The 22,855-nt window shown below is 65.8% G+C and overlaps 1 protein-coding gene across 5 annotated transcripts; it reads right to left on the bottom strand.

Annotated features, from left to right (window-relative positions):
* Positions 1–829: 829 nt before the first annotated feature.
* On the bottom strand, positions 830–22,755 carry TSPAN4 (tetraspanin 4). Of its 5 annotated transcripts, none has more exons than XM_027051421.2 (9): positions 22,584–22,741; positions 17,523–17,622; positions 13,787–13,866; positions 4,398–4,589; positions 3,125–3,199; positions 2,096–2,197; positions 1,869–2,000; positions 1,688–1,771; positions 832–1,154 (listed from the first exon to the last, which is right to left on the bottom strand). In XM_027051421.2, exons 3-9 carry the CDS (start codon positions 13,847–13,849, stop codon positions 1,086–1,088), a joined length of 717 nt encoding a protein of 238 aa, XP_026907222.1. In that variant the 5' UTR covers positions 13,850–13,866; positions 17,523–17,622; positions 22,584–22,741; the 3' UTR covers positions 832–1,085. The 5 variants fall into 5 exon arrangements, with proteins under 5 accessions (XP_053058694.1, XP_026907222.1, XP_026907225.1 ...); XM_027051424.2 differs by lacking the exon at positions 22,584–22,741 and adding an exon at positions 21,800–21,927; XM_027051422.2 differs by lacking the exon at positions 22,584–22,741 and adding an exon at positions 21,147–21,290.
* Between the last annotated feature and the right edge of the window lie 100 nt (positions 22,756–22,855).

Here is a 22,855-nt window from a genome sequence, read left to right as displayed (position 1 = left end):
TGCTGGACGTGGGCTGTTTCTGTTGGCACTCCGGGAGTTTGCTGCCGGTGGGTTAACCGTGTGCCCAGAGATGACGGGCTCATGTTGGTTCTGGTGGTAGGTTCACTGGTGGTTTCCGTGGAGTGAGGACAGGTTGGGAGACGGGGGGAGGGAGGACTCGGCAGTCTGGGTTGTGTCTGTGGCCGTGGTCAGCGTTTGGCTGCGGGTCAGCAGTGTGTCCACCACACAAGAACAGTGACACTCGGGGGCGTCCCTGGGAGGAGCAGGCAGAGGGCAGCACCCTGGAGCCAGCAGGAGTGAGGGCTGGAAACAGATTCAGGGGCCCCTCCAGGAGACCAGCTGCCCCTCTGGCTGGGCCCAGGGATCCTTGCCCGGCTCCTGATGGCCCCCGTACAGATAACAGTTAAGGGGCAAAGTTCACAGCGTCAGACCCCCGGGGGGCAGGCAAGGCTCTGGGGCTAGATGGAGGGGCCTCCCCGCGGCAGGGGACAGGACTGGAAGAGCCGAGAGTGGGTCAGGGAGGCACAGGGCCGTTCCGAGGCGCCACTGTGCCACTTTGTGCATCTGATCTCGTGGAGTTTGGTGGCTGCACCCGTGCGCGTCCGGGAACTGCACTCTGGGCACTTGGTGGGGGGCCACGGCCGCACAGGGACTGTCTGGGCACAGCACCCCCTCCAGGGGTCACAGCAGCAACAGACACAGGGGGGCGGCTGCTGTCCACGCGCTTTATTAAGACATCCCAGAGCCCGCCCTGGCTCCGCTGTGGAATGTGGTTGGCGGGGCTGTCCGCCACGAGCACCAGGACCAGCGGGCGGCCCTTCAACCCCCCCCCCCCCACACCCCGCGAATGGCCCCAGCCCTGGGGGAAAACACTGCTCTGCAGGACACACGGATCCGAGAAGCGCCAGAAGCCCCTCCCACCCCCAGCCCCGCGCCTGCTGCCCTGCTGCAGCGCGGTGCTCACGGGGCTAGCTGAGGGTCCCGTTCCCTGTGCCCAGGATGGTGCTGAGTCCTGCAGCAGGGAGAGGCAGGTGGGCTACACCCTTCGGCAGCGAGGTGGGGGGCGGGGGTGGCAGGAGCGGAGCCTACGCACAGTAGGTATCAGCCTTCACCACCTGGCAGTACATGGTCATGGCGAAGGTCAGACCCAGGATCTGTGGGACATGAAGGGGGGCTGGGCAGGACTCCAGGAAGCCAGAGGCACGGACCTACCCCCCAGCTTCCCGGATGGCCTGCACCCCACTTCTCTGGGGGTGCCCCCCAGCCCTGGCAGTCAGGCCCATCCCGGCCACATCCGCGAGCCATCGCAGGGCCCGCCCACCACAGGCAGACAGGGCTTCCTGGGGCTCGGCCCCGGGACCTGCCTCTCCCTCAGCTTGGCTCCCGTGGGTTCCGCTGGCGGCTTTTTCACATCCATTTCACTCAGGACTTCCCCGGGGGCCGGGAAGACCACCCCCACTCTGCACTGGGCAGTCCCATGACTCCCACCCACCACAGCCACCGGGCAGGCCTAGGACCGCAGAACAAGGCTGGCCTGCCTGTGCCTGAGATGTCAAAGGTCACCTCCCCAGGGACTGGTCCCTGAGCATCCCCCATCAGCCGTGTGGGCTCAGGGAGCCTGAACCCGGGTGCTGACGAGCTGGGGTGCTAGGTTGGAGGCCGGGGTGGGTCTGGGCACCCAGCGTACCTGTACCAGTGCCGTGCACAGCCCGAAGATACCCACAGCCAGGAGGTTCTCCTGGAGCCACATCTTCACGGTCTCGTAACACGGCTGGAGGAAGAGAGGGCGTCACAGGGGCTTCAAGATCAGCCCTCCACCCCCAGGTCCCGGGGCCAGGACAGGAGGGAGGGGCGATGCAGGCACTCACCGCCTTCCACCAGGTGCCAGGTGCGTGGAGTCCACAGCTGTCACTGAACTCCAGGCAGCAGGAGTCGGGCACACGGGTGGCATTATAGACCTCGAACCAGTCGGTGTAGTTGGAGACCCCGCAGCAGCGGAACTGCAGAGGGGCAGGCGCTAGGAGGGCTGGGGAGGCAGGTGGTCCCTGTCCCCCTCACCCGACCTGGCACACCCCACCCCACTCCCCAGACTCACATCGGTCTGGATGATGCTCCAGGCATTAGTGAGGCCCACGTTTCCTGGGGTGCCATACAGGTGCAGACCCTTCTTAAGGTCTCGCTGGGCGTACCTGTCGATCTGCAGGTGCAGCGGGGTCAGCAGGGCCACCCCCACGGCCAGCCCTGCCTCCCTCATCCAGACCCTGCAGGTGCCCTGTGCTTCCCCCCCCCCCCTTGGAGTCCTCTCCTGCCAGAAGCCCCGTCCCTGTGCCGGGGACTTTGCCCCTGCCCCCTGGGGTGAACTCTGTGGTCTGGACCAGAGTGAGACACACCAGCACGAACCGGTGTCCGCTCAAGGTCCGGATACCGACAGACAGGTGCAGAAACCCGAGAGCCGTCTGTACACACGGGTCGTTTGCACACGTGGCTCCGACTGTCGGCCGAGAGGCCCAGAGTGACAAGGAGCACGCCAGCCCCAGAACGTGGCTCCCAGGACCATCCTCCAGGGAAGGAGCCGGGGCTCCCGGAGAAACGGCTGGTCCCGGGCCCGGGGCAGGAGACGCCAGGAAGGAAGGAAGTGCCCACCAGCAAGTGCACTGAGGGGAGGCCGCCAGAGGGACACAGGAGCCAGAGGCGAGCTCCCAAGGGGCAGAGGTGCCCACATGTGAGCAAAGTAAGGCCTAGAGTATAACCCAGAGTGTGAAACACGCAAAAGAGCCCTCAGTAACGTAAATAAATGATTAAGCAAGTAAATGGAGGCAGGAGATTTTCCCACCCAACAAGCATGGCGCTGAGGACAGTAGGAGCTCAGCACGGCTCCCCTGCCACCCACTCCCGGAGCCTCCAGGGAGTCCTGGAGTCCCCTCCAGGCCTGGCCTCTGGCAGCTGTGCTTAAAGCTGAGTCCCCAGTGGGTGGGATGCCCGGGACCGCTGCCTGTCCATACAGAGCGTCCGCGCCGGGCACAGGGCTTGTGACTGCCACTGTCAGCCCCGCCTGTACCCGTCACCCACGGTGCCATGGCCCTTGCTGGGTGGTGAGGACAGAGGGAGGGAGGAGGTGGCCGACCTTGTCAGTGTAGGCGAAGAAGAGGATGGTGATGGTGGCCTCCAGCAGGAACACCAGCAGCAGCAGCACAAAGAACTGCGGGGGGAGACAGGCCCCAGCGACTTGGCCCCCTCGGCCCCTGGCTGCGCCCCGGCCCCTGGAGCCTTCCGAGGGTGGGGCTGCGAACCTCAGATGCCCCAGTGCTGGGGGGAGCCCCAGCCGGTGTCGGCTCCCGGAGACCAGCATGTCCCCTGATGCTGCCACACCCGCCTCGGAACCCTCCCCTCCGGCTGGGGGTGGAGGGGGGGGCCTCTGGTCTTGCTCAGGAGCACAACCTCACACCTGCAAGCAGGCACCTGTGCCACGTGCCTGTGTCCCTGTGGTGGGCGGGTGGGTGGGGCGATGCCTAGGGGGGCCCTGGGGAGGGGGTGTCCGAATGCAATGGCCCTGAGCCCAGGGTCACGCTTCTCAAGAAGCGGCCCCACCTGACTGCACAAAGCTTGCCCACTGGGTGGCGGTCCCCCACTGAAGCACCCCCTGAGGCACAGCCCTGACCTTGGCCACAGAGGCCCCAGGCCAGCCGAGCAGCAGAGGCATCCTTTGTCCGCCGTGCCTTTCCTGCAGACAGGGACGGGGCCAGGAGGTGGGACCATGCGGAGCAGGCCCTGTCCTCTCCTGGGGTCCCCGATCTGGCCTCTCCTCGGTGTGGGCTCAGGACTCCGGGCCCACCCTGCCCCCAGAAGGCCCCGGGCCCTGAACTCCCAAGTCACCCTGTGGGGAAGGCTGAGGTCAGGGCCCCACACACACCACGGCTTCCTGCCCCAGGGCAGCTGGGGACGCAGCCACACCCCCACCTGCTGCTCCAAGGGACCAGAGGGGCCCCAAGCCTTGATGGGAGCATCTGGACACACTGAACACCTGGGGGAGCTGCGCCCTCTGAGGCCCCACCCTGGGCAAGGGCTCCTCAGACAAGATCGATGAGCGTGTGATTTAGGACTTGAGGCTGCCCGAGGCCTTGGCCAGACATATTAATAGGTGAGGAGCCCGGCCCGGGGATCCTTCTCCGCCTCCGTTATCTGTGATTAATGTTCCCGACGACGGAGGGGAGACGCAGCCTGCCTGTAAATGGGCCTCCGAGGCAGAGGTGGGGACCGCGAGCCTCTCAGCTGAGGGTGCAGGGCCAGGGAGTCCCAGGAAGGGTGTTCTCATAGGAAACAGGCCCGGTACAGGCTGCACCCGCGTGCGTCTGTCTTGTCAAGGGGCTGCCACGGGCCACGGTGTCAGGGGCACTCACGGTGAGCAGCAGGCACTTGTTCTCCTTGATGGCCCCGATGCAGCCCACGAAGCCGATGGCCATGACGAAGGTGCCGGTCACGATGAGCAGGTTGGCAGCCGACAGGGACGGGAAGGAGGAGGACAGGGTAGCAAAGTTCCCCTGCGTGGCAGCCAGCCAGATGCCAACCCCGAGGATGCCGCAGCCCCCCAGCTGGCACCGCCGGGACAGGGGAGAGGGCGGTGAGGCCGACGTCTGTGTGCCCCACACTACCCAGAGCGACACCCGAGGGGCCCTGCACACCCTCGCCCACCCTGCTGACCTCCCAGGACCAGCCACCCCTCCCGGTGTCATCCCAGCACCCAGCCGTTCCCCCCTCAACACACCCCCAACCCACGGCATCAGTGATACGGACCCCAAGATCCCCCACCTGTGGCGCTGGGGATACCCTGTCCCAATGACCCTGGTGAGGCAGCCTGGGCAGGGGGCCCCTGGGCTCCCCCGAACACCACCCCTCCAGGAGGCACCCCCCTCTGCCCCCACAGCCTCTCCGGACCTGGATAGTCAGGGAGGCCATCCCTGCAGACCCTGCCGGACCCCACGCTCCCCTGGTCCTAAAACCACCTCCCCACGGGCCCCTCTGGTGTCCCCAGCTGTCCCTTCTAAGTGTGAGCGCCAAAGCACCCCTCGGGCCCCCACATGGAGGCCAGCACCAGAGTGCAGCAGGGAGCCCGATCCTGACCCTGGCCGCCCCTCTCAACCACTGGAGCTTTTACTGAATGTCATCATTGCTCTTATTACAAAAACAAAACGACAGGAAGGAGGAGAAGGCAGAGTGAAGAGTCGGGAGAGGGCCCTCGGCCTCGCATGGTGACAGGAGAGCAAGGTGGGCCAGGGCTGGCTAGGGGGCCCCGGGCTCCGGCCCCCACCCCTCAGACGCTGGGGCTAGGGCCCTGGGTGGTCTCAGAATGGGATGGGAGAATGTGTTCCAGGGTGCAGGCTGGAGGCGGTTAGCCCCACTAACACTGACCAGCACCTAGACCCCAAAACCTGGGCTTCAATGAGACCGCTTGGGGACCCAAGGCTTTCCCAGGCTCTGGGAAAGGCCAGCCTCCTCACCATCTGGCCAGGCCCACACGGCCTCAGCCCCCAGCACACTCCTGGGCATGACGTCCCTCTAAAATCACCCTAAATGCCCAGGACAGGCTGGGTCGCAGACCCCAGGGTATACGGCATCCACCCAGGGCTACCACAAGCCCTGCACACCCCGCACGAGCTTCCTGAGCCCAGATGGCCAGATTCCACCCCATTTCCCAGACAAGTAAACTGAGGCTGGGAAATGAGCCACCTGCCCTGTCGGTCGGAGGCAGAGCCAGGGGGAGCCGGGACTACCTGCACACAGCGCCTCCCCGAGCCTCGCCGGGACCCCGTGACACAGCAGACCCCACGGGCTCTGAGACCCCTGCCCGAGAGGCCTAACCCCAAGTGTGCTGGCTCGCCCCTTCCCCCACCAGCAGGTCAGCCTGCCCCAGGGTCTCCACGACTCCCTGGGGACTGCGCACACCATGCAGTAAGCCAAGCTGGCGGGAGACTGTGATTATGCGGGGATCCCTCTGGGCCTCACCTCGGGCCGAGTGGGGCAGGACAGCCCCCCAGCTGAAATGGCCACCACCATCGGGGGGGGGGAGCCAGTCAGCACAGGGTGAACACGCGGGGTTCTGCACCACCCCCTCCCCGCCCCTCTTGGCACCTTTGACAGAAGCGAGAACTTCTGTCTAGAAATTGTAAACGACCCCTGCTCTGAATGCTGCTGGCTCGGGACAGCATCCAGGAAGCTGGGGCTCCTGCTTCTGGTCTGAGGTCATCCTGCTTGTTTGAGCCCCTCCCAGAGTAAGGGTGGGGGTCTGCAGCTCAGGCAAGGTGCACGGGGCGGGGGGGGGGCTGTGCTGCCGGGTACCTACCAGGTTCGGGGGACCCTGGTGCAGGGGCTGACCTGCCCACCATGGACGGTGACCTCTGCCTATGGCCAGGGTTTGCACCTGGGAGGCCACCTCTGTGCCGTAACCAAACCTGGGGCCATGACCAGGTGCCAGAGGCCAGGGGGTCAGGGGAGGCTCAGAGGTGGGAGGGCAGCCGGGGGACCCGCCCAGAGGAGGGGCTCCCTAGGCCTGGATGTGTGCCCCATGTGAGGACCCAGCTGCCTGGGGGGCGGGGCACAGCTCCAGAGCAGGACAGGGTCTGCTGGCTCTATGGGAACACATGTGTGCCCACACCTGCAGGATGGGTGTGACTTCCATGCGGGATGCAGACAGGCCCCCAGCCATGGTGCTGGCCTCAGGCAGGGCCGCAGAGGGGACACCCAGCGCCTCTGGGCACCCCACGCCCGCCTGCGAAGGGCACCACTCGGCGCCACGGGGCACAGAAGCAGCCGGACAGGCCCTGGCCCGCCTCCCGCCCCACCTACAGGTGAGAAGCGGAGCCAAGCCCCTCCCCCATACCTGTTGGGACAGCCAACACCTCGTCCCCACGGCCTCTGGGATCCCCAAAGCCCCAGGGGAGGGTTGAAGCTGGGGCCACCGAGTAAGGTGACTGGGGAGGGGCCCAGGTCAGGGAGGGCGTGAGGGCGGGCCACCTCCCCCTGGAGGGGGACACAGTGATGGCTGCCATCTCCAGGCCTCACACCAGCTTGTCCCCCACTTTGGGGGAGTCACATCTCTGAGCTGAGCCCCCAGGACGGCGGGCAGTCCCGTGCGGCAGGTCCCCAGGCAGAGGACAGAACTGTTCCCTGTGCTTCACAGCCCGACTGTCTGCCTTCAAGGACATCGGCGGACGGCTCCGTCAGCAGGAAAATGAGCCCATCTGAGCGCCCTCACCCCATGGGGACACGTGGAAGGGCATGGGGAGGACATCGCGGGCAGGCGCCTGTGAGGGAGGGGCGGCCCAGGTCCCCAGAGTCCCCAGCCCTGCTGGAAACAGATTTCCTTAATCAACACCACAAAACGTCCCCACCTGTCCACCCTGAGATGGCAGGGGAGATCCACACGGTGACACACACAGCCCACACTGTCACCATGTCACCCCATGCTGTCACAGACACCCTCGCCGTCACTGTCACACACACAGTTAGACACCCTCACCGTCACTGTCACACATCACTGTCACGGTCACCCCTCACCGTCACTGTCACACACACGGATACCCTCACCATCACTGCCACACAGGCTCATCTCACAGACGTGCTGCCCTACGACCTGTCAACCCCATAAGCTCCAAGGCCCTCCGTGTTCATGCAGACCAGTCACCAAAAACTCAGACGCACACACTAACAGAATGCATACACGTAGTTAATAAAATTATCTGTAATTTTGAAAATGTTTCTGCATACGCAGCTTTTAAAACATTTTGGCAGGAAAATTACAGCCTCTGAGCGCAGGAAGAAACAAGCCCCTGTTAGACTCGGACGCAGAACATCAAACACGGGGTAAGTGGGGCTGCGGTCGCCGGGAGGCCAGGACCCCACCGCGACCCTGCAGATGTCCAGCCGCGCTCACTGCCCGGGGCACTGGCTGGACCCTCCTCCCCAGCCCAGCTGGGTCCCGGGAGCAGAGCCCATGAGGCCTGAAGCAGGAGCCCAGCCCCACGGTCAGTCGTGGCCTCCCTGACTGCCTCCCATGCACCCCGAGCACATGCCTTGCCTCGTGTCCTCACCTGTCACCGGCCCCAGCCCGGTCCCTGGCTTATGCTCCCCGTCCTGCGGTCCCCTCCCTCGTCTGCATGTTTCAGGTTGGCCCAGGGGTGGGGCACAGGGACCACATGGTCAGCGATGCCGCCCCCTCCAGGCCCATGAAGGGGCAGGTGTCAGGAGGCCCTCTGCCACTGCCCCTCCGGCCAGCAGATGGCAGGACAGCTGGCCGCGTCCTCGGAACACAGCAGAGGGCTGGGCGCCCACAGGGGCCACGCTGTGCCTGGAAGCCCCTCGCCTGGCAGCCGGCATGGCCTTGGGGGGGCCTGGGCACGGCGAGGTGTTCTGCCACTCCGGGCCAAGAGCCGCCAGGAGGGGACCCCGTCTGCACGAAGTTCAGGAATGGCAACCTTTGCCCGCCGTGCTGGAGACCAGGTCTGCAGCTGCCCAAGGCCGGGGATCAGGGACACTGGGTGACGTGGCCTGGGGTACCTTCCGGGCTCACAGACGCGCTCCCTACCTTGGCTGGAGATTGTTATCTGGGTGAAAACTCAGCAGGCCGCTCGCTTAAAATCTACACAATTGCCTGCAGTTAATTTTCTTAACCGCTGGCAAGCTCCCGGCACCATCACCAGCCCCGTTGGCTCACCCCCAGCCGCGGCAGCCCCCTGCCCCGGACCATCAGGGGACAGCCCCACCACCCGGGGACCCCCTGAAGCCACTGTCCAAAGAGGAGGGGTTGGGCCGGGGAGCAGAACAGCCCTGGCCGGAGGCTTCGGCGAGGTCCAAGGTGAGGAGTTGCTCACTGGGCCTCAAAAGGGTCTCCAGGGGCCAGGTAAGACCCACAGCAGCCGGGGGGGGCGCCCGGCGGGCTCGGTCGGTGGAGCGTGGGACTCTTGACCTCAGTCGGGGCTGTGACTTCGAGCCCCACGTGGGGTGTAGAGATTACTTAAAAATAAATTCAGGGGGCGCCTGGATGGCTCCGCCGGTTAAGCGTCCTGACTCTCGATTTCGGCTCAGGTCACGATCTCACTGTTGAGTTCAAGCCCCACGTCGGGCTCTGTGCTGACAGTGTGGATCCTGCTTGGGATTCTCTCTCTCTCTCCCTCTCTCTCTCTCAAAATAGATAAATTGTTTAAAAAGAATCTTTAGAAAACATATTAAGGGGCGCCTGGGTGGCCCAGGCAGTTAGGCGTCCGACTCTTGGTTTTGGCTCAGGTCACAACCTCGGGGTTTCACGGGTTCAGGCCCTGAGTCCGGCTCTGTGCTGACAGCACAGAGCCTGCTGGGGATTCTTTCTCTCTGCCCCTCCCCTGCTCACGCTGTCTCTGTTTCTCTCTCAAAAAAAATTAAATAAAATTTTTAAAATATATTAATAAAATTCAATAAAAAAAAAAAAAAAAGAACCACAGCAACACTGCTTGCAGGGCGGGGAGGGGAGGGAGAGGCCATTGCCAGGTACCTGGGGCAGCGGGGACGGGGCTGGGGGGGTGGGAGGCGCCCCACCGCAGGTAGAAAGACGGGACCAGGGCTGCAGATGGCCGGTGCAACAAGGACACAGCCCCCCTGGCTGCTGCATGGGCCTCCTGACCTCTAAGACCCGCCCCAGCCCTTAATGGCTGAGGCCACATCTCTGCCCCAGACAGAGCCCACTCCACCCCTGCCTTACACGTAGAAGGTTCTGTCCCTGGCCCTCCCTCCCAGCAGCTGGACTCCAGGGACACTCACAGAGCCCGTCCGGGTCACTTGGGTGGACGGGCCCAACAAGCACCTAGCACAGAGCTGCAGCTGCCTGGACCCCCCGGTGGGGCAGGCAGGGCCCCCCCAGCTCCCCCAAAGCTATCAGGGGAGCCGCCAGCTCCCCAACAGGCACATGGGGCCTCCGGCGTCAGGGCCTCTGTTCAGAAACGGATTGCTGCCGCTTAGAGCGCGTGCCTACTGTCCCCACCGTGGGAGCAAGGGCTTGGTCTAGGGGGCTGGGCCCAGAGAACTGGCACCTGCCGGGCCCCAGGGTCCTCGTCTGTCCCATCAGCCAGCATCTGGCCTGAAGGATGAGAGCGTCCTGACCCTTGACTTGACCAGGGCAGTCAAGCACCCCCACCCCCAGCACCTGCTCCCATCCCAGAATCTACCTGCCCTCCCTCCGCCCATCACAAGACTGCCCACCTACCCCTACTTGCAGCCCGCAGGCAGCGGGACACCCCTGCCCAGCCCTGTCGCAGAAAGAAACAGAAGCCAGGATACGAGGATGCCCCCAGCACCACCAGGAGGCCAGAGCCAAGAGGAGGCACAGGGTCTGAGGACTGTGACCTCAAGCAGGTCCCCGCGGCATGCCTGTTCCCCCAGCTGTAGGGAGGACTGGGAGAAGGTCACGGCCCCCAGCTCTGCAGAGCCCTTGCCACCATGGGTCCCCTCCTCCAGCAGCCTTAGGGGCCTTGCCCAAAGGCCAGTGACAGCAGACCGCGCCACCCACTTGGACGTCACCCGCGGCTCATCAAAGAGGAAAACTCAGGGGCCCACACGTGGTGCCAGTGGACAAAGTGCATCCTGGGCAGCAGGAGACGGCAGGCAGGGCTCCGACCCCCACCCCAGCCACGCAGAGGGCCCCTGAGCACAAGTGCAGGGAGAGGAGAGCAGGGAGCAGCTCAGAAGTAGGGGAGGTGTGGAGAGCAGGGGCCCTCAGCTTGGCTGATCCAAACTGGGGAGGAGTTAGGTCACAAGGCTGAGGCCCGGGCGCGGGCCCTGGCTGTGGGGGGACACAGAAGCAACCTTACCTTGCTGAGCTCAGCCCTGCCTCCCCCCAGGTCCACCCCCAGGACCACCTGGGCTACAGGGACTGCCCCCTGGGGGTAGCCCTGAGCACTCTGACCCAGGCAGGGAAGAGCCAAGGACCACTTTCCTCTCGCCCACCCCCTGCGGCCTCCACCTCTACCTCTGTCATGGTGGAGGCCTGAACTCCCCAGGGGCCGCCTAGGGGCTGCACACCCCACCTGCTCCCTGGCCCCATTTTAGGGACTCTGTGCACATCTCAGAAGAGCTCCCTGTGCCCTAGGAAGGCCTCATCTGCCGCGGGGAGGCAGGACGGGAGCCGCCACCCCCAGCACCTCTGTTCCTCCCCTGCGAGTGTCACCTGTGCCTTCCCAGCTCCCCCATCCCAGGGCACCCCAGCTCCAGGCACTGGTGACAATTAAGCAGGCCTGTTTCCTTCCCTGAGACAAGCCAATGACCCAGGCAGGCTACACAGGACCAGGACAGACAAGAGGTGACTCTTTCCTGCCCTGCAAGGACCCAAGGCTGGAGGCCTCAGTCCTGCCCGCCCAGACCCGAAGGAGCACCGTCAAACCCGGCACATGAACAAGAGTCTTAAGTAAAAAAGGGTCTTAGGTCTTAAGTAAAACGCTTAGGTCAAGCGTCTCCCGAGCCAGCCCCTTCCCCATCCTCAGAGCACCGGTGGGGCTCTGCAGGGTGAGGTCAGGACTGGCACAGGTGAGCATCTTGAGGTCCTGCCCCGGGGACGCCCCTCCCACTACCTGGGCCCTGATCTTACAGTGAGCTCCAGTGGGTGCCGGTGTGGTCCGTCCCCTGGTCTCCCAGTGACCGTGGGAAATGGGCTGAGGGGCCAGCACCCCCAGGTAGCCAAGGGGCTGGGGTCCCGGGGAAGTGGTGCTGTAGCCTCTGGCCACCTGCACTTGCGTGGCACCTTCACAGGGACCCAGACTCCTGACTTCTCACCACGCCTCACCTTGGGTGCTTCCTGTGCACTGTGGGCAGGCCCGGATGCCCTTCCTGACCCACTGGTCTCAGACCCTGTCTGGGCACCACGCTGGCACAGGGAGGGGCACATGCCAGCAGCAGGGGCCCAGTTTGCTGGGCAGGGAGCTATAATTGTATAATAAAAGGGAATTGGATTTTCCAGCCCAGGAGGGGGTCCCAAAGGGGCTTCTGATTTACTCGTTTCCAGGTTGAGGACGTCATCCATGGCAGGGACTGGCGAAGCATGTCTGTCCTGCAGCCAGTACGGTCCCTCCTTTAGGGTTCACAGGGCAGACACAGCTCTGCCTGGGGACCCGTTAGGGTGGGCAGCTCTCAGACCACCGAGAATGGCAGACCAGGGACAAAGCCAAGTCTTGCCTACCTCCCGGGACCAGACTATCTCTGTCCCCCATCCCACCCCCCACCGCCGCTCCCTCCAGTCAGTCCACCAACTACACGGTCACCACGGTCAGATCTGGTCACCTGCGGTATCTCCCATCAGGTTGCCCTGGACGTGCTGACCCTGCCAGCCACTCCACACGGGCGCCCGCTGCAGCTGGTCAACATCCCGCACCAAGATGTTCGCCCCTCCACACGCCTGGGCCCAAGCTCCCGCCGCCAACACCCCCTTCCTGGCTGCTGGCCTCAGGGGTACTTCACCCCAGACCTGGGCCTCATCCCTCCCAGGATCCCCTTGTAGAGAGAGAGCAAGCCCTCGGGGCGGCCACCCCGAAGCGGGCATCTGGGCCCGGAGCCTTGGGTCTCACCCCGAATGCAGCCCGGGCTGGCTGCCCCTGATGGCCCAGCGACCCCTGATGGCCCCCCTCCACAAGCTGGGAAGAGAAAACTACAGCCCAGGATGGAAGGGAGGTGAAGAAAGACGGACCCGGGATTCTGGGCATTTGGCCTTAACGGGACTGCGTGCAAATGAGCGTGTGCAGGACAGCCGCCTCGCCTCGTGGGGTCCAGGCTGCAGCTAACCGCCACACCCCCTTCCTCCTAGCTGTGGGAAGGAGGGCTGGCTCAAGAATTCACCATGGAGCAGAGAGTGACCTTGGCATCCTCCCTCCACCAAGCCTCGGGTAGCCCAGCCAGGGGACCCCAGCCTGGTCGGGTGGGACACCTGTCACAGCCAGAACCCACCATGCTCCCAACCATTATGGGGCTGGGGCCGGGTGGCAATTTTGTCAACTCCATCATCGTGCCTACTCTCCTCTGGAGGAGGAAAGGGCCACCCTGTGGCACCATCGCCTCTGACCCTGGGCCCACACATCCCGTCTGAGCAAACCCAACCCATTCAGCAAAAGTTCTGGGCACCAGCCCACACACATGCACACCGCGTGGGAGGAAGAGCCAGCAGGGAGGCCAGACACCTCCCCAGCACTCACGGTGGGTGGCCCAGCATCCTGTTCAGAGTCAGCCCCAGCCAGGGAACTCACCCATGCGCACACACCCCCTCTCCCTTCCCACAGCACCTGCAGAGACTTGGGGGGGACCACCGGGCCCCCAACAGCCCCTCGGCGACCACAGTCCTTAGGCCTGGTGGGTTACTCCACTGGGAGGGCGAGGGGGGTCGAAGAAAGGACGCCGGCTGGCGGCGCGGAGGGAGAGATGGGGAGGGGAGGGAGGGGGAGCGCCGGAGCTCCAGCGCACTGCCGGCCACGACCAGCACGCGAACCCCGGCGCAGGCGGGCGCAGGTGCGGGACACGTCCGGCCCCAGAAAGAGGGGGAGAGGACGCGGGCAGAGCCTCGGCCACAGCCCCGCGGTACCGGAAGCGCGCCCCAAGGGCCGGTCCACCGGGCCCCCCGCTGGAGCAGCGACCCCGGGCACGCCACCGCCACCACCCCGCCCCGCCCGTCTGCGTCCTGGAGCCTCGCCCCCCATCCCTGCCGGAGCAGCGACTCTGGACCGTGCTGAGAGTCGGGCCGGGCCGGCGCCGCAGCCCCGGGCGCCCCGGGCCCGCCGCCACTCACCCAGAAGAGCAGGTTGAAGGCGAACATGAGGAACTTGACGCCCTGGAGGCAGCCGCGCGCCATGCTGCAACGCTTCAGCTCTAGGAGGAAGACGAAGGAGAGGTCCAGGTAGAAGAACACGTACTTGCTGCCCTTGGGCGACGCGCAGCGCGCCGGGGCCGCCCTGGGGCCGGGGTTGGCGTGCAGGCCGAAGAAGGGGCCGCCGTCCCCGCCGTGCCCGCACAGGCTGCTGTAGCGCCGGAAGGGGCCGCCGCGCGCGAAGCCCGGCTCCTTGCCCTCCGGCGACGGGCTGCGCCGGTAGGTGGACTCGTCCGTGCTCGAGCGGCGCATGGCGCCAGGGCCGCCGCCGGGTTCAGCGCCCCGCGCCCCCCGCCCCGGCCCCCCGCCCCGGCAGCCGGGCGCGCAGCTCCTCTCCGCCCCGGCGGCGGCCCCGGACACCTGCCCGGTCCGCGCGCCGCAGCCCCGGCCCCCGCCCCGCGCCCCGCGCCCCGCCAATCCGCGCCGGCCCCGCCCCCCGAGGACCCCTCCCCTCCCCGCCGGCCCGCCTCGCCCGCGCCCCCTCCCCCCTCGCCGCCCCGCCCCGCGGACCCCTCCCCTCGCTCCCCTCCGCCCCCCTCCAGGCCGCCCCGCCCCGCCAATCCTACTGCTCCGCGGGCGCCCGCCAATCGCATTCCCGGGGCGACGACCCCGCCCCGCCCCCGGCCCCGGCCGCTCCGCCCGCGCCGGCGCCCCTGGCTCTCCGGGTCCCCGGGCTCGAGAGGAAGATGCTCTCGTAGGGCAGGGGCAGCCTTGGAGGGGGCCGAAGGCCACGGCCCAGGCAGCGCTCAGCCCCGGGAACGAGGCCCCCAGCCTTCCGCCGCGACCGCTCTGCTCCTCCCCTCCCCCCCCCCCCACGCCGGGCCTGGAGACCCCCGACCGCGCTCGAGTTACCACAGCGCTATGCAAATGAAGGGATGGCCCAGTTGCTTTCTGGTGGTGACCTGGGGCGGCTTCGACTTTGATTCCCACAGCGAGAGAGCGCCTTACAATGTAGCCCCGAGCACGCCCTGGGGTGTGCTTTCTCCAAGCAGCATCCCTCACCTCCAGCCCGGGCTGGTGACGGCCGCGCGGGGACCCCAAAACCCGGGCGGCTCACAGCCTGGATGGGGAGACGCGTCTGTGGGCACCGGAATCAGCCTGGGGTACCCAACCTGGGCGGGGGGGGGGGGGGGGGGGGGGAATCTTGCTGGGGCAGGAGGCAGGACTGCAGCTTAAAGGACGAGCCCCTCAGAGGGGCTGGGACGAGGGAGGGCAAGTGGGAAGGGTGCCCAGGAGGGCAGGTTACTCGGCCAGACCCGTGGGGAGGCTTTCAGACTTACAGAGAGGGGCGGAACACACAAGAGGGTGTGGGTGATCACCGGGCACCTGAAAACAGGCGCGGATCCCCACTTCCGCGGCCCTTTGCTCCTTCAACTCAGCCAGGGTGTGCTGGCAGGGCTGCTGAGGGCAGACCCCCTGCCCTGGCCCTCGGCTTCCCTGCCGTAGTTCACACGCAGCCACGTAGAGCCCCTCACTGCTTTGATGCCCTGGCGCCACTGTCTTGGCATTACTGGTCATTGTTGAAGGGGCCTCACAGCTCATCGTGCACCAACCTGGCCTGGAAGTCAGACCCTGCACCTCCCGGACACATCCACACTCGCACGCAGACGTGGGCCCGAGCCAAGCTCGCAGATTCCCTGGGTGACTTACATACACACGCTGGAACGTGCACTAGTGCCCCTTGCACTGCTGCTGTGCACACTAGCCTGTCACTCTGGATGTGCCACGTGCTCGTGTACAGACACGCATACCAGGAACTGTCTACAGGTGCATACACACACCCCCAATGGCAGATGGGGACAGTTGTCCCCCCCCAGCTGCGCCCCCACGGCTCACCCCACTGCTGGGGGCAGCATGGTCTCTGGGACCCCCTGGTGTTTGGGGGGGGGGACGCATCAGCATGTAAGCCTGATGCCTCCTCCCTATCTGACCCTGGGCCTGCACCCCGGAGGCCAAAGGAGAGCTGAGCCCCCGCCTCTCAAGGCTCTGGGGGCCTGGGGGATGTGGGTCCTACACCTTGGGCTCAGGGCTGCAGTCAAGGCCTACCAGGTCGCCATGGGAGTCCACTGGCAGTGTCCCCCCCCAACGGGACGGTCCCAGACTCTGAAGTCCAAAGAGGGAAGGGCTGGCTCAAGGTCCCTGAGAGTCAAGTAGCAGAGGGGAGAGAGAGGAGGGGGTGGGAGAGACAGGGGAAGGAGGAGGAGTCAGGAGAGAAGGGAAGGGGAAAGTAGGAGCAAGGGTGCAGGGGAGGGGGTGGGGAGTGACACTGACAAGGTGACAAATTAGAGACTGAGTGGTGCGGGAGACAGCGGGTCTGGGGGCCTGTGCAGCAGCCAGAGCAGGGCTGTCTGGAGGGCTGCAGGCCAAGTGCCCTCTGGCAGCCCTGCTGGGCCCTGAGGCCCCCAAGCATGAACCCTCTGCTGCCCCCTGACGACTCTTCCGAGAACCGCAGCTCTGCCCCCAGAGCAGAGCTGGCGCTGGCAGGGAGTGGGGACAGGACAGTCCCAGAGTCTCTGCCTGTCTCACGCTGCTGGCCCACCCAGGGTTTCCCATGGCCCCTCTACCCTTTTCTTTTCCCAGAGTTCTTTGGCATGTCTGGGCCCCACGAAAGGGACACAGCAGTGACGTGCCAGGGTCCCAGTGGAGAAGCAGGTGGTGGAGGGCCCCAGGCCCTACAGAAACCAGGGAACAAGTGGCAGCCGATGAGCCTGGAGACCCCCGTGCCCCCTTGGCCCAAGTCAGCCAGCTCCACAGCCCAGGCCAAGGGTGGGCACTCAGGGAGGCCCACATGTGAGACTGGGTGTTCAGAATGCACTTGTGGGTGCAGGTGGGCCAAGGGAGGACCCGGGCATGACTCCACCTCACCCTACATGCCCCACACAGATACCACCTCCCCCCACCCATGCATCACCCCTGCACACCACGGCCAGACAACTCAGGGAAGCACAGTCAGACCTCCAGGGGCCGAAATAAATCTGCTGCCAACCTGTCAGCTTTGTCCCCAAGGAGGCTGGGGCCAGAGATGTGTGGGGACAGGGCCTGAGGGCCGGAGCCTTCCTTCAGCCTGGCTCCCTGGGCCAGGCTTCCAAGGATGCGGAAGTGGCCTTGGCCACAGCTGGGGGGGGGGGTGGGACTCCCCATGGAGCCCTGGGGTCCCCTCTCTACCACCCCCCCCCATCACGCTGGAGCGGGGCAGGGCAGGGGGCAGACGGGGCACAGCCTGGGTTCCCCCACTGGGCCCCAGCACCCAGCTCTATCTCACTATCTCACTCAGCTGTCACCGTCCCAACGTCCCCCACAACATCCCATCTACAAAACCCTACACCCACTCCCCCCCAGGTGACGAGAGTCCGTCTGAAACGACATTGGAAAACTCAGCCAAGGGTCTTGGGGCCAGTTGGAATGAGGACACGCATGCATCAGGGCTGAAGCCAGGTAGGGGGGACCCTGTCCCCGAAGTCCAGCCTCTCCCCAGAGGAGTCCCCTTCCTCCAGCAGGCGGGGCCCCAATGAGACACATTCAGGAGACGGCATCTGGCTGGCTCAGACTCTAAGGACCCGGAGAGCATCCTGCTGGCCAGGCCCCCAGGCCAGGAGTGGGTGAAACCACGAGGCAGCCCAGGTCCGCACCCCTACTGCTCAGCCGGGCTGTGACATACCTGAGCTTGCCACAGAGAAGAAGCCGGGTGGTGCTTGATTCTCCTGAAAGTGAGCCGGCAGGTCGGCCTGCGGTCAATACAGCCAAGGCGGGCGGGAGCCCTGTGGAAAGAAAGGTGGGCACGATGGAGGCCACACAGCGCCCTCCGTGGGGGCTCCCCGAAACGGGACAGGCTCTTGGGGGGTTAAGAGCAACCCTCCACTCAGGACCAGGTCCCTGCAGGGGCAGGCGAGAGCAGCTAGGGGGCGGGGGCGCACTGCCAGACTCAGGGGACCAGCCGGGGGTGGGTGTCAAATAGGGCTTTGCTCCCGACCTTGGGTCGCTCGTCCTGAGACGCAGGCTTGCACACACACACAGCACGTGCGGGGGCCATGCGCGGAGAACACACGTGTTCAGAAGCAGGAACTCAAGCACAACACGGGCCATGTCGTGCTGTCCCACCCCCTTGAGGTCAGCCTTCGGGGTCCGCTTCCCCCGAGACGCTCTGCACCCCGCCCGTTCCTTCCCTGAGCCACCAGCCTCACTCTCTCCCCACAGAGCCAGCTGGGGGTGACTCACCAGGCCCGCTCATCTGCCATCGGCACTCACGGGAGGGTCCTGTCCTCCCCCACCAGCCAGGGTTTTGAGAAGGGGACTCCAAGGTCACACGGGGTGGGGAGGGGCGGTTCTGAGGGCATCCCAGCCAGGCCCCCCAATTCTCCCTCCTCAGACCAGGTGCTCCTTGCAGCCTGGGGGTGGGGCAGGTGGTCCTCTCGGCAGGCCAAGGGGGGACGGCACCATGGCGGCCATCCACTCCCTCACGCCCATCCTCCGTGGGCCACCCACTGCCCGCCAGTCCACCAGACCTGTGCCTGGGGCCGACGAGCAGACCAATTCCCAGCCCCTCAGCAGTCCCCGTGCCCAGGAATGAAGCGTCCACGGAGGGGTTTCAGGCCCGGTGAAGCAGCAAGGGCAATGGGGGGGGGGGTGGGGGCACACCTCATCCACTTTCCGTGATGAGCCCCCCCCACCCAGGGGCCGTGGGGCCCAAAGCCCACAGCAACATTCTAGAAGCTAAAACGCATGTATCATACCCTACCATGCCCCCACCCCAAGACCTGGGAACCGGGAGGGGTGGGGGTGGGGGGTACAGAAGGGCCTCCTGGGCAGGGCCTAAAGGGCAGATCCACCAGCAGCCCCCCCAACCCTCCTGGGGCCCCTACGTGAGGAAGTCCCACAGCCAACACAAAGCTGAGGCTGGATGAGACCACTGCGCAGCCACACTCCCAGCCCTCGCCCCCAAGGCAGCCCGGGACCCTCCATGAATGACCTCTAGCCCTTCTGGCCCCCACAGTGTCCTCCATGAGTCCAGAGCCCCCCACTCCCACCTAGGACAGCCTAGGCAGAACCCTGTGGTTGGGGCAGGTCACAGGGGTTGAACAGGACCAGGACCGGAGCTGTCTCCGTCTCTCTGCAGGCCCAGCCTCCTCCTCCAGGAAGCCTCCCTCCCCATTCCCTGCTCTGGGCTTCCTTTGCATGCAGGGTCTGCACGCCCACATCCCCCAGAGCAGAACCCGCAGCAGGGACAGGGCGGAGGGAGAGCCCCAAGACAAACACACCGGTGATCCTGGGCTGGGTCTTCTCGACTCTGCAGGGCAAGTGAACCTAAGCCATGAGAAGGCCGTGGGCACCTACCTGGCCAGACCAAAGTCCCACTCAAAGAGGAACGAGCCCAAAAGCCGAAACAGAGATGGGGGGCGGGGGAGGGCCAGTGGCGTGGCCCACCCTGAGCCCCAGAAGCTGAGAGGCAGCAGGGGCCTGGCCGGGCAGCAGAGCCCCAGCAGAGGCAGATCGGCGGGGAGAGCAGAGCCGAGGCCTGCCCGGGGGCCCCCCGGCCGAGCAGGCTCGGAGGCAGCTTGGAGGAGCCCGGAGGCCAACACAAACAGTCCTGTGCTGGCAGCCGTCCAGCTGCTGACCCAGCCCGGCAGGCCCGACGCCCACCCGGGCCCCCACCCTGCACACCCTCCCCACACGGAGCCCAGGCAAGGCCACCCCCCCCCACCCCCCAACTGCAGCCGCCTCCGGGGCTTGGAGACACCCGCTCCGGGGGAGGAGTCCCTGTGAAGAGGCCACCAAGGGGCCTCCAGGCTCTCCTGGGCCCAGCAAGGCCAACCCCAACCTCAGGTCTTCCCCCCACACCTCTGCTCCTCTCCCCCTCCCCCTGACCGTCAGGTCTGCTGGAGGTGGTGGTGGAGGGGACACAATTAGGACCCAGGGCGGAGGACACCTTTCCACCTCCCACAGGCGCTGGGGGCCTCCTGCCTCTGGTAACCAAGTGTGTGCCCACCCCTGCTCCCAGCCACCAAGGCCCAGATGGAGCAGGACCCTCAGGGAGTCCCAGTCGGGCCCAGGCAGCCCAGCTGGCAGACAGGCTCGTCCAGAGGGGGGGCGGTCGTCAGCTTAAGGCCAATCCAGCCTCAAGCACACCTACAAATGGCACCACTCACGACCCCTGCGACCCCAGGGCCAAGGGCTAGTGTGGGTACAGCAGGCAAGCGACCCGCCTGGCCCTGGGGAGGCATCGGAGCATGTATGTTCACGGACCCCACCCCGCCCTGCGCACCCCTGTATGAGCACACATCCACCCAAACAAGAGGGGCCAGGGGCCAGGCCTGCAAGGTCAGGATTTTGACCCTCCAGCTGGGCAGCTTCTGGTTCCACCCACTTTACAGATGGAGAAACTGATTTCAGGACCAGCTGACTCCCAGGCCAAGCTGGCCCTGCGGCTGGCCTGTTGACAGGGCAATGCTCCAGGCCAGAGCCTCTCAGCAGCAAAAACTTCAGCCGCTGATCTCTCCTTGTCCCCTCCGTGCCCTGCAGTGACCCTCTTCTAGCAGGAAATGTGGCTCACGGGTTCCCAACCACATGTGAGCACAGCCCTCCCTTCCTCCCTCCCTATGCCTCCCACCACTGGGGATAGGATGCCCCATTCTCAAGAAATTGGCACTCTCTCTGGCCGGAGGCCTGGGCCACATCTGTGCTGACACTGCACACCGAGAGAAGCGAGGTCCCCCCACCTCCCACCAGTGCCCTAGGCCCCCATGGCTCCCTCCTGCCCTCTCTGAAGAGAGCCTGGCCCATGGCACACACACACAGAGGAACGTGGTCACCCACGACAGAGGCAGGGGACAGGGGGCAGGGCTGACCTCTGAGTCTCCCCAGTGTCCCCTGGTCAGGGCTGAGCCAAGGCAGAGTAGAGACAGACGACAGGATCAAACGCCCGAAGGGGCCTCCGTGAACACCTATGTTGAGGGCACACAGGCTAAGGTGGGGCAGCCATGATGCTCCCCGTGGCCTCTCCTCTCCTCGGAAGTCAGAGAGCTGGAGGGAGGAGCCCGGGAAGAGGAGGCCACCACCGCCCCCAAAACTACACACAGCTCTCAGAATTCCAGGAATGTCAACTTGGCTCCAGCCAGGATCAGGGCGGGAGGCTCATTCCCCTCACTCTTTCAGAGTAAACAACTGATCTGGGTAGGAGCATGGGTGGGGCAGGCCCTGGGCTCCTCCTCCAGGAAGCCTTCCACCCCCACCAGCTCCCCAAGGTCCACCCAGTTGAAGCCTGGATCCCCTCCCCTGTGTCCCTCACCTCCACAGTTGCCAGCAGCCTCTGCAGCTGAGCCTGGGTCTGCCCCCAGGCCACTGTAACTCAAGGTCCCCAATCCTGCCCCTCTGTCCAGGGACAGGATGTGCGTCCAGTAGCGGGGGGGGGGGGGGGCAGCTGGGAAGGGAAGTGGCCTCACTCGTGGCTCCGCACGTGGCCGCGTACGGGATGACAAATGCACTGGGCAGACTATCCAGGACCCAGGCAAAGGTGGGGGCACAGACGCCAGGCAGGCAGCAGCTCTGGCCAGCCCCACCCAGGCCTCAGGGGACCCTGCGTCTTCCTGCCCCTCAACTAAGACCAGAATCCATCACCCACCCATGAGAGGAGAGTTAGCTGATGCCCCTACCGGAGATCCAGAGGCCCCAGGCCAGGGACCCTGACAAGCCCCTCCCCATACACACCTACGTCACAGGTGCCACTCTGTAACACATCCATCCCCCACAGCCCAAAAGTTTACCTCCTCCAGGGAGCCTTCCCTGCCTCTCACCGTACACTGCTCTTCCCCATCTCCCACACCAAGATCAAGGAGCTCACGTCACCCACCCCATTTCCAGAGACACAGCTAGACCTTCCTCTAAATCCTCTGTGGCTCCTGCCCCTTCACCCCTAGCTCCACCTCTGGCCCTAGCACAAACCTGTGGCCTTGAGCTGTCGCGCAGGTATAGCCTCCAGGCCTCCGTCCAAGGGTTCCCTTTGCCAGGATCAGTCCACTCCCTTACACACACTCAGGCTCACCCCCGTGAAATCTTCGAGTTCAGCTCAAAAGGCACCTCTTCCACGACGCCCTCCCGGACCACCCACCCTTCTCCAGCCTCCCCCCTCTCCCGAGTCCTCAGAGGCCCGACGTCCCCAGATCAGAGGCTACCCAGCACTGCCTGGCCCAAGTTGGGTGCAGACCCATTCCGCACCCCACCCCCAGACCCTTCTTCGGGAGGAAGGGAGGGGGGACGCGGGCCGAAGCGGATCGCTGCAGCGCTGGGGGGAGAGGAACTGCCGCTGAGTCCGCCGCGCCCTCCCGCCGTCGGGGCTACAGGCTACTGCCGGGCCGGGACCGACACGGTGCGGACGAGCGGGCCAGGCCACGGCTGAGGATGGGACCGCCAAACTCTGCCACAGAGACCCCCGGGCGCGCGCGGGCAGCGGCTCCAGGCGGGGAGGGGCGGCGGGAAAGCCCGTACGTGTCCGCCCGCCGCGGCAGGTCCCCGCCGCCCACCGGCCGGCTCCTCTCTGCCCCCCGTGTCCCACCCCACCCCACCCCCGCCGCGCGGGTCGCCGCGCCCCCGGCCCGCCACTTGTTGCTGCGGCTAGGCTCGGGGCTCCAACTCCGCGCGGGTTCAGCTCAACTCGGCTCCCGGACCCGGCTGGGGGGGCTGCGGGGGGCGGGACCCTGGCCTCGTCCCCCGCGCGCGGACTCGGTACCTGCGCGCGGTCCGCCCGGCGCGCAGCTGTCAGTCATGCGGACACGAGGAAGGCGAACGGCCGCCGTCGGGGCCTTTAAGGCCCTCTAGGGACGCCGTAGGTCGGGATGTACCAAAGAGAAGGCCGGGGGGGGGTCCGCCTGCTCCTGCCGCGGCCGCGCGGGCCCCGGAACCCCCGGTCCACGCGAATGGAACTCGGCACGGGGGGAAGCGGACGCCGACGGCACCGGGGCCGGCGGGGCGGGCTGGGGGGCGGCTGGGGGCGGGGCTGGG

This window comes from Acinonyx jubatus, chromosome D1 (genome assembly GCF_027475565.1).
Source record: "Acinonyx jubatus isolate Ajub_Pintada_27869175 chromosome D1, VMU_Ajub_asm_v1.0, whole genome shotgun sequence".
NCBI lineage: Eukaryota > Metazoa > Chordata > Mammalia > Carnivora > Felidae > Acinonyx > Acinonyx jubatus.
This window is presented reverse-complemented; position numbering and strand designations above follow the sequence as displayed.